The following is an 11514-nucleotide window of genomic DNA, read 5'->3' on the forward strand; positions in this document are numbered from 1 at the left end:
GCGTCCTGAGCAGTCAGCGGTCGATCCTTTGGCAGAAGGTGAAGAGAGAGATGCAGAGGAACTCTGATGAGCACTTGCATTCATTATCTAAAGAATTACCTAAAGCAGAGACCCTAAATAGCCAGAAAAGGAGGTTTGGCTACCTATTAAGGAGGATAGGCTAGCAACACAGGTAAGAGCCTATCAGAAGGAGTCTCTGACATCCACTGCTGGCACTGGCCACTCAGAGCAGTCCAGTGTGCCAGCAGCACCTCTGTTTCCAAGATGGCAGAGGTCTGGAGCACACTGGAGGAGCTCTGGGCACCTCCCCTGGGAGGTGCAGGTCAGGGGAGTGGTCACTCCCCTTTCCTTTGTCCAGTTTTGCGCCAGAGCAGGGCTGGGGGATCCCTGAACCGGTGTAGACTGGCTTATGCAGAGATGGGCACCATCTGTGCCCATCAAAGCATTTCCAGAGGCTGTGGGAGGCTACTCCTCCCCAGCCCTGACACCATTTTCCAAAGGGAGAGGGTGTAACACCCTCTCTCTGAGGAAGTCCTTTGTTCTGCCTTCCTGGGCCAAGCCTGGCTGGACCCCAGGAGGGCAGACACCTGTCTGAGGGGTTGGCAGCAGCAGCATCTGCAGTGAAAGGTAGTTTGGCAGTACCCGGGTCAGTGCTAGAGACTCGGGGGATCATGGAATTGTCTCCATTGGCATTGGAATTGGCATTGGGGTGACAATTCCATGATCTTAGACATGTTACATGGCCATGTTTGGAGTTACCATTGTGACGCTATACATAGGTAGTGACCTATGTATAGTGCACACGTGTAATGGTGTCCCCGCACTCACAAAGTCCGGGGAATTTGCACTGAACGATGTGGGGGCACCCTGGCTAGTGCCAGGATGCCCACACACTAAGTAACTTAGCACCCAACCTTCACCAGGTGAAGGTTAGACATATAGGTGACTTATAAGTTACTTAAGTGCAGTGGTAAATGGCTGTGAAATAACGTGGACGTTATTTCACTCAGGCTGCAGTGGCAGGCCTGTGTAAGAATTGTCAGAGCTCCCTATGGGTGGCAAAAGAAATGCTGCAGCCCATAGGGATCTCCTGGAACCCCAATACCCTGGGTGCCTCAGTACCATATACTAGGGAATTATAAGGGTGTTCCAGTATGCCAATGTGAATTGGTGAAATTGGTCACTAGCCTGTTAGTGACAATTTAGAAAGCAGAGAGAGCATAACCACTGAGGTTTTGGTTAGCAGAGCCTCAGTGAGGCAGTTAGTCATCACACAGGGAACACATACAGGGCACACTTATGAGCACTGAGGCCCTGGCTGGCAGGGTCCCAGTGACACATGCACTAAAACAACATTTATACAGTGAAATATGGGGGTAACATGCCAGGCAAGATGGTACTTTCCTACAAGTGGGTGTGCGCCTGCGTTTGTGTACTTTGTGAGGAGGGCTCACAGACACACTGGTAGAGGACACTGGGGATGTGTGAATGGTAGTGGGGTGGTGAGTGCACGTGATCGTTGTGTGATGATGGGCATGCTGGTGATGGAGGTAGTGGCTGAGGATGAAGTACATGCAGGTGTGACTGGAGACAAGACAGGGAGGGAGGGGGACACAGTGGAGGCAGTGGATGTTGGTATGTGTGCATGGGTATGATGCTTGTGCGAGTGCCTGTGAGATGTGTGGTGCTTATGTTTGCCTGAGCCACTCTTGTGTGTTGCTGTGTGTGCATGCTGGTCTGATGGTGTACTTGGGATAAGCTGAGGTACAGGGGATTGGATCTGGGTGGAGGAAGTTGGAGGGGGGAGGCTGGACACATGGACAATGCCTGCCATCAGTGCTGAGGCCAGAGCCTGAAATGCTCTCTGTTGGGCTGCCTGGCCAGAGTGAATGCCCTCCAGGTATGCATTTGTTTGTTGCAAATGCCACTCAACACCCTGGATGGCATTCAGAATGGTAGACTGCCCAACAGTGAGGGATCTCAGGAGGTCAATAGCCTCCTCACTGAGGGTAGCAGGGCTGACTGGGGCAGGGCCTGAGGTGCCTGGGGCTAAGGAGATGCCCACCCTCCTGGGTGAGCAGGCACGGAACACACGTTGAGGGGCTGATGGGAGGGCGGTGCTGGTAGGGTGGTGGCGGCTGTACCTGTTGATGCGGTGGGCACAGAGGTGCCCACCACCGCTTGGGAGCTCCCATCAGAGGAGGAGTCGCTGTCGCTGGTCTCTGCTCCTGTCCCCACCGTGGAGCTCCCCTCGCCCTCCGTCACGCTGGTGGCTTCAGACTCCGTTGTTTTGCTTTCCAGGGCCAAGTGGGATGCAGCTCCCTCCTGCCGCGGTGCCAATGCTCCTCCGCCTGATGATGCTATTGCACACAAGAACAGGGAGACCACAAAAAGGAAGGGGGAAGATAGGAGAAAGACATGTTCAGTGCATGCAACACCACTACAGTTGGCAGGTACAACAGACACAGCAGCCCTCTGCACTACGCCATGCACTTATAGTTTCTAGATTAATCACATGCCCATGGGGTACAAGGCCTAAGCCCGATTGCTGCACACCTTGAAGTCACAGGAGCCTGACTAGGTGTAGATGGCACTAACCACTAGTGGGGTTGAGGGGCCACATAGCCTGCCTCACAAGGGACCTTGCCTACAAACTTCGCCCTGGCCTAGGGGAACCCACTGCCCACCTCCCCCACCCAGACACCTCATAATGCGTGCAGAGTCAGCTGAATGAGAGTGTACTCACCCCCTTGTGGCTGCTGTGATGCACTCAAGCGCCCATCCAGCTCAAGATACGCCACCGCCAGGATCCAGAACATCAGGGGGGTCATCCCACGTTGGGAGGCCATCCCCAGCTGGGCCTCCGCTGTCTTCTAGCTCCAGCGGCGCAGGTCCTCCCGTCTTTTACGGCAGTGGGTGCTCCATCTGTGGTGGACCCCCAGGGTCCGGAAGTCCTTGGCGATGGCACGCCAAATAGCCTTCTTCTGGTGGGTGCTGATCTAGAGGAATAGTACAGGGGGAAAGGAAAATCATTACCCGTCCGGAAAGTCATACTCATTGGCCCACGTTCCCACCCTTGCCCTGACGCACATACACTCACTGTTCGTACATGCAGGCCTCAGTCCCCCCCCATTTATCTTCCATTCACACCACTCCAAACAGGCATTTCCCATGCAGCATGCTCACAGTGTACTCACCTGTTTGTCTGGAGGACCGTGCAGTTGTGTGTACTGGGGGAGGACCCCATCCACTAGTTTCTCCAACTCCTCGGAAGTGAAGGCAGGGGCCCTTTCCCCAGACACATGAGTCATCGTCACTTCCAGACACAGGCCACAGCAGCACTTGCAGTGTAGTTCCCCTCCTGTTGAAGATCAGGTATCAAGTGAGTGAACAGACAGAAAATGGCGGTCACGTCCGCGGCTGTGCGTACCATCACCGCCGGCGTACATCGTCATTGGCTCCTCGGACCCCTAGGGTCTAATGTTAACCAATGCTGGATTGCGTTGCGGTCTTCGACCGCCCACCGCGACGGTGTAGAATGCCAGCGCAGTTACCTCACATCCCCTTTTCCCACCTTACAGGTCAGGCAGCCGCCATTTCAGGGGGCCACATGGCATTAATATTAACTGCGTCACACCAATGTAGGTGTGGAATACACACAGTTACAGGCACATTGCAGATTAATAAATGTGTGCAAATGACATTTTGTGATACCTCAGTGTTGGCTGACTCTCTGCTCGCTGTTCTCGTCCATAGGGCACGTCTGCTGGGGCAGGTGATGAGATCGTGGCATCCTCCGGTGTACAGACCCCTGGTGGACCTGTCGACAATGGAAGAGAGACACATAATAGTCACCTACAGACTTGATCGTGCAACAATCCATGACATGTGTGCCCAGTTGGAGCCAGACCTGATGTCAGCTATCCGCCATCCCACAGTAGCCCCCCCTCTAGTGCAGGTCCTGTCAGTACTCCATTTCCTGGCCAGTGGTTCCTTTCAAACAATAGTGCCCATTGCATCAGGGATGTCCCAGCCAATGTTCTCTAACGTGTTGTCCAGAGTGTTGTCTGCCCTGCTGAAACACATGCGCAGCTACATCGTGTTCCCTCAGGTGGAGGATTTGCCCACAGTGAAAGGTGACTTCTATGCCTTGGGACATATCCCCAACATCATTGGTGCCATTGATGGGACACATGTGGCCTTGTACCCCCCTGCAGGAGTGAACATGTGTACAGAAACCGGAAGAGCTACCATTCGATGAATATGCAGATTCCTGTGACTCCATATGACAGGTGGTTCTCTCTACTACTCACCAAAGAAGGTGTGACAGATCATCGTGGCCTGCTGTATGCTGCACAACCTGGCTTTACGACGCAGGAGGATGGTCCAGCTGGCGGTCTTGTGGCAGCTGTGGAGCCTGTGGACAGTGAAGAAGAGGGGGCAGAAGAAGAGGATATCGGCAACAGAAACAACACAATCATGCAATACTTCCAGTGAGACACAGGTAAGAAGATGTCACTGCCTCCCATATCTCATACTATTATTGGAGCTAGCATAAGTCTGTCATTTTCACTCAGTGTATGGACCCTGACTTGTCACTTTGCCTTTCCATTTCACAGATGTGGGTCCCACTTTGAGCCCTCTGCTATATTTCCTCCAGCCCTACAGCTGTGTTACATCGGTATGTGCACAAGTAAATTGACATTGCTATATTCCATCGTTATTGCAATTACATGTTTGTGAAAGCACAGACTGACTCCAGATTGTTTTGTGATTGAAGTGTGTTTATTTCTGTGCAAATGAGTGGAGGGGGTTGTTTCACAGGTGCATTGTCAAAAAGCGGCATAGGAAGTGGATGGACATGGTGACAAAGTGGGACAGAAGGGTGACATTCAGGGGGGTCTCATTTCCTGGCGGGGATCTTGGCAATGTTCTCTGTCTTGTTCCTGGATCTCAGGGACCGGGTGCGGGGTGGTTCTCCATCTGCAGGGGGTGGTGTGCTGGTATTGTATTCCTGTGGTGGTGCCTCCTGTCCACTTGCGCCGGCGGAGGTGGAGGGCTATTCATCGTCCAGTCTAGTGTCAGGGGCCCATTGTTGTGCCACAGTATCCCTCCTGGTGTTGACAAGGTCTTGCAACACCCCTGCAATGGTGACCAGGGTGTTGTTTATGGACTTCAGGTCCTCCCTGATCCCCAGATAGTGTTCCTTCTGCAGCCGCTGGGTCTCCTGCAACTTGGCCAGTACCGTTGCCATCGTCTCCTGGGAATGATGGTAAGCTCCCATGATGTTTGAGAGGGCCTCGTGGAGAGTAGGTTCCCTGGGCCTGTCCTCCCCCTGTCTCACAGCAGTCCTCCCAGCTTCCCTGTTTTCCTGAGCCTCTGTCCCCTGAACCGTGTGCCCCCTGCCACTGCCCCCAGGTCCCTGATTTTCTTGGGTTGGTGGGTTTGCCTGGGTTCCCTGTAGTGGTGTACACACTGCTGATTGACGTGTCCTGGGGACAGAGGGATGGGCCCGCTGGGTGGGTGCTGTGCTGGTGTTTCCTGAGTGGGGAGGGTCTGTGGTGGCTTGTGCCAGTGTCAGGGGAACCGACTGTCCCGAGGTCCCTGATGGGCCGGGCTGGTCATCTTGATCCAGTTGTGCAGAGCTGCTGTCATCACTGTGGGTCTCTTCTGTGGGGGGACTGGATATGTCTGGTACCTCCTGTCCGGTGACGTTGGGTTGGGGTCCTGCAGGGGTGCAAAGGCATGATTATTGCATCTGTGTGTGCCATCGTGTGCAATGGGTGAGTGACCCTGTACTCCAGTGCTTGCATTCTTGTCTTGGTCCTTGTGTGATATTTGGTTTGGGGTCTGTGTGGGTATCTGTAGTGGACATGCTTTGGTGATGGGTGTCCATGCTTTGGGGTTGCATGCAGGGCTTGGTATTGGAATGGGTGGGTTGTGATAGTGGGGCATATGTGAGGTGTTGGAGAGATGGGGGTAAGGGTGAGGGTGGGAGTATGTGATGGCATGCAGGTAGGGTGGGGGGGATGAGGTAGTAAACAGTTGACTTACCAGAGTCCAGTCCTCCTGCTACTCCTGCGAGGCCCCCAGGATGTAGTATTGCCAAGACCTGCTCCTCCCTTGTTGTTAGTTGTGGGGGAGGAGGTGGGGGTCCACCGCCGGTCCTCTGTACATCAATCTGGTGTCTGGAGACCACGGAACACACCTTCCCCCGTAGGTCATTCCACCTCTTCCTGATGTCATCCCTAGTTCTTGGATGCTGTCCCACTGCGTTGACCCTGTTGACAATTCTGCGCCATAGCTCCATCTTTCTTGCAATGGAGGTGTGCTGCACCTGTGATTCGAATAGCTGTGGCTCTACCCGGACGATTTCCTCCACCATGACCCTGAGCTCCTCCTCAGAGAACCTGGGGTGTTTTGTAGATGTGTGTGTATTTTGAGCGCAGCGGTGTGTACCGCCAATGGAATACCGCACTTGAAAGACCGTTGCGTGGATTCGTGGGCCGTGACAGTGTGGGCGTATTCCTGTTGGCGTGATGGTGTCGGTTTTGTTATCGCCAGTTTATCACTGACCTTTGGTGTGGTGGACTTGTGTGGGTGTCTGGATTATGGCGGATTCCAAGCTGTGGGTCGTAATAGCTGTACTGGAATTCCGCGGCCGCATCGGTATGTTGGCAGTCTTCTGCACAGCGGTAAGTGGCAATTACCGCCAGGGTTGTAATGAGGGCCTTAGTCTGTAATTCTGCCAAGGATCACATCAAGGGAGAATTTTCCCTACACATTGTCAAAAATATTGATCCTCTGCCTGCAGACCATCTCTCTCAAATAACTGTTCCTGAAAACGAGGGCAATGCAACAAACTCATCACCGATAAGCTGAAAAAAAATGGTTTGGTAGTGACTTGCTTTCTTATGTGGGCAGGTTATGTGTGACTAGTTGATGGTGTAATAGGTTTCACCTGCTGACAAGTGTGTTGAAGTCATGACTGTAGAATCTCCACCCACTTGCATTAACAGCTGTCTTTATTGGCAAATACATTTTTTGCTACATGCTGCATATTTTGCTATCTGTGGCTTGGTGATAATTCTGCCTAGATTTCCTGTTGTATGCTTGTATTTTTCTTAGATGAATTACAATCATTTATTGATTTGTTTTTTATTTAAAAATGTTTAATACATAAAACGTTTTTCCTAGTTTTTGATTGTGAGTTCTTTTCCCTGCCTCCATTGATGTCTGTTTGACTACTTTGAAGTACCTGTGAGTGTCCATATGTTGTGTGTGACTTACTCTTAGGCTTGGCTGTAGAAGAACTGAGATTGTTCGATCTGTAGCAGTACTAAATTAGACGTCTGTGCAACTTTGGATAATAGAATTTGTCTTACTCTTTTTTTGTATTTGCATTCCCCTCTCTGCACCTCCCCCCTTACTCTTTTTTGTATTTGCATTCCCCTCTCTGCACCCCTCCTTATTTTTCCTTTTGTCCCTCTCATTTTGTATATATTCTCTATTTTCCAACCACATAACAGAAAAAGCACATATTTTTGCATGTGGAGTTTTCTGTACTCATGACATAAATTGAAAGACGCTTAGGTGGATAGCTTCACCCAGACCTTAGCGAATAGCACTTGTGAGGACCAATGCATTACCAAAGGATGACTTCATTATGTAATTAAAAAATGGTGTGCTGAATAAACCCAAATTGTTTAATGTGGGCTGAATCCCATTTGGACAAAGGTTTATCAAAACAATCCACTTTTCATTCCTGTCTGAACCTGAGGTGGTTGTTTTGATATTGCAGAACTTGTTTAAGATTCTTCTCTTTTGCTTCACCAAGCACCCCTAGGGTTTTTCTGCCAGAATGCTTAAGAGTAAATGTAACCACTATGGTTTGCCAACTGCTTTTGACCTCAGTTTTGATTTGCTAAGCCGAGTGGAATTACCGGGCCAATAGGCCACACACGCAAGGAACAGCATTTTGAATACCTCTCTGACTGAGCAATAATACAAAGGTAGTTTAAAATCTGCTGAGGCTATTGATTGAAGAGAACCTAAAGATAAAAGCAATTATCTTTAAAAAGCTGCCACTTATGATGGATGCTATATAAATTATATGTAATAAAGACTTTCAGAATAATCACAAGGTCTCCAGGTCAATGGAATTATTCTCACCCAGATTGGGATACTTCAGCCTAGGATCTATTTCTCTTGCACTGCTTTAGGAAATTTGTCTTTGGTGCACTGAATCTGCTTGTCTCTGAGTTCAAGATGTCAGTTCAGATTCATGTTAGGTTCCTAAAGTCTCAACCTGCTTCCGATTGCCTTCGTTGTATGAAAAGAATCAGGGAAGATTGAGTTTTGTGTTGTCCTTTGGGTTGCATGTTGTCTTGCATGGTGTCTTTTGGGTATCTGTATACCCAGATTAAGACTGAGCCTGAAGTAGTCTTTCCTTGGGGCAGCCTACCACATAGTGAGCTCCCTTCTGATCTTGAGGAGCCCTGTTCACCCGATGACTATTCTGTAGTGGAGGGGTATACAGTATTGGCCCAGGATCCATGGCAGGTTTTGGTGATATGCACATACAACAAATCTACAGACATTGACACTGAATGGAACGCATCTGCACAGTCAGTGGTTATCTAGAAAACATAGCATGGATAAGGGCCCTTCTGAACATACCACTTCTGCCGTAGAGTTTGCCAACGGCAGGAAAATCATCACACTGACATTGACAAGAGTTATTTCCAAACCATTATGAAGTAGGGCTCATCACGATCTTACATCATTAGAACATAAGAATGTGTACATTTTGTTTGTTTGACAAACAAAGAAAAATCATCAGAAATATAACATGTAGATCTGTTTTGTACAGTATTGTATTCTTTCCCTTAATTTGTGTAAGGACATTCTATAAAAATCATATTTCTTACTCTTTCATCAATCATGAACTAAAATATTTTAAGCAACATATGAAAATAATTCAAGTTGTGTAAAATAGCACTTGATTCAAACAATCATTATGAAAACCCATTTTGTCAAGTAAAATAGCAGATGTGTATAATATGCATATGATTTCTAACTCCAAACAATCTTCTTTTACCAGCCCAGGAACATTGTACCTTGGTGACAGCTCATACTGTAATCAAACCCTCAACACAGGAGAACTCTCAGCCCAGCTGGGTGCTTTCAAGGAACCTTGCATCAGTGAACCACCACACAGCATAAATGTACAGCACATGCTCCAAGCTAAGATTGGAATCTTTCCTTCAGTCAATTGGTAGAAGTTTCTGACATCCTGATAATGCAGGCAACCTTCTTCCATGAATGAATAGTTTCACGGAGTAGTGTCCTAACATTAAGACACATGCAATTATAACAACCAACAGAACTGAGCAGCTTCAGTTAGTGCTAATGGGACTAACGCACCAACACTATGTTACCTGTGTCAATCGTCATACAATAGCAGAATTATGTGAAATGTTTGTCCAGCTGGTCAATAACAATGCTCTAATGACTATCACTTATTTCTCATAATGAAACACCTGATTTTTTGACTGGATTAAAAAAAATAACATTTTATGCTACATTACTGTGCTTTTTGTATGTCCCATCTGCTTTACCATGGCACCACTCCTTTAAGAACATCAGACTTATATCACTGTGACACCTTTTTCACCACCGTCAGATTCTACAATTCTGCCTCTTTTTTCATTGCTCATTTTGTCAAGATGACTATGGCAGACTTTTGTGTCCAGCTCATGATTATTCTGTGAAAAGATTTGAATTTGTGAAATAGGTCCTTTGTAAATAAATGCAAGGAAGCAAATGCCACAGAGAAATGTATTGCTGGTTCAGTCAACTCCTCTCATCTTGGTCTACCTTTGAAAGTACATCAATTGCAAGTAGAATGCTCTAGAGCAAAACTGTTGTGTTCAGGTTGCAGAGAGGTACATTGGACACTTAGGGCCTGATTTCAAGTTTGAAAGATGGTACTCTGTCCATCTAGGTGGCAGAGGACATTATCTTCACCATCCTGATGGACTACTATTTGTCATTTTTAGAGATGACCACCAGGCCTGTGTACCTTAATGGGTAGCTCCGTCAGAGCGGTTCCTCCCTTCAAGGTACAAAACGTTTGGTGGACAGCCACCTTCAGCTTTGACAACTGCCCACCAAACTTTTACATTTTTTTTGTTTGTTTAAAAACAAACTCCCATTTTGGAAGTTTGTTTTTGAATAAGAAAGAAATAATGACTCCTGCACCTTTGGGGTTTTCTCCCATGACATGGGGATCAATAATTTATTCTGTCACTTTCCACTAGGTTTTTCCTGGGAATGACAGACAGAAAAAAAAGGACATCACACAAGTCCCTCCAAATAGGGCAGATGTTGTTATGCCCTTGCTCTGACGACCACTCTTCTGTCTAACGGACAAAGCTTTCTATGAACAGAGCCAGCGGAGGATCCATTGATGGAAACCTTACAGTCTGCCTATCTCTAAATGAGGTGGGTGGACCAGGAATTTGGGGACAGGGTACTCTGTCAGGTTTGTAATGGAGTACCTTGTCCATCAATCTCTCCATTAGGCCCTAAGGGATCAGTTACAGTTTGGTTGATGTGGGGAATTTGCCAAAACAGACTAAACAAACTAAATTTATTTTTGCCCCATTTTGGATGGATTTGAAGGAAGCACAGGTTTCCAGCTGCATAGCATCAGCTCCCACCCCAAATGGAGGCCTTTGGACCATGGCCCATCTGCCATGGTCCCCATGGCAGAAGCACTTTTGGTAAAATGATCTCTGTCTTGTTGGTAGGGATCTCTAAGTTATTCTAAGGTGACAGTCTGCCACCAGGAAGGTGAAGGTGGTGCCCTCCACTGACCTGGCAGCCTGGTGAACTATCTACTATACCCTAAAGCACCCGCTAGCCCATATACATCTCTGGGTGTTCATAAATATATTTACCATAGAAAATGAAATCTATTTTAACAGTGGGAGAAAAACATTTATAGAATTAGAGGTGGGCAGTTGGGACAGAGTCAATAACAGATTTAGGGTCTCATTTACAAGAATCTGGTGCACTGTCATCGATGCGTCAGATTTCTTGCACCTGCAGCACATCCCCTAACAACGCAATTGATGTGCTGTATTTACAATACAGAGCTCCATGGCACACGTTTTCACAGATGAGAATTTCTGGTGCATTGATAAACTTAGGCAACTCCAGCAATGCAATGAGAGTCCAATAGAAAAAAAACCTGCGTCAATTGTAGGCCTGCTCTGAGCAGGTGGTAATTTTTTTTTTTGTACTTCTTTCTATTGTTTTTTCAAACCATAAGCAGAGTTCACATTGTTGCATCAAGCAATGAATAAACAGGGTTCACATTTTCACTTCAAGCAATGCATCGGGGTAAATACATGAGTTACTTAACACCATGACTCATTGTAGAAGGCACGTTATACAGTCGTTTTGTGGCCCTTCATGCAACCCCTCACTGTCCCGACGAGTGGATGT

The 11514-nt window shown here is 48.0% G+C and overlaps 1 protein-coding gene across 3 annotated transcripts in view; it reads left to right on the forward strand.

Annotated features, from left to right (window-relative positions):
* Positions 1-9858, forward strand: part of LOC138301878 (hyaluronan-mediated motility receptor-like) — a 182133-nt gene extending 172275 nt beyond the window's left edge. Inside the window, exon 7 of one of the 3 annotated variants that reach the window (XM_069242368.1) lies at positions 9104-9858. In XM_069242368.1, the coding sequence (XP_069098469.1) occupies positions 9104-9281 (178 nt within the window). In that variant the 3' untranslated portion in view covers positions 9282-9858. The remainder of the gene's footprint in view (positions 1-9103) is intronic. The other 2 variants (XM_069242372.1, XM_069242364.1) reach the window with 2 other exon arrangements.
* The last annotated feature ends 1656 nt before the right edge of the window (positions 9859-11514 follow it).

This window comes from Pleurodeles waltl, chromosome 1_2 (genome assembly GCF_031143425.1).
Source record: "Pleurodeles waltl isolate 20211129_DDA chromosome 1_2, aPleWal1.hap1.20221129, whole genome shotgun sequence".
NCBI classification, from domain to species: domain Eukaryota; kingdom Metazoa; phylum Chordata; class Amphibia; order Caudata; family Salamandridae; genus Pleurodeles; species Pleurodeles waltl.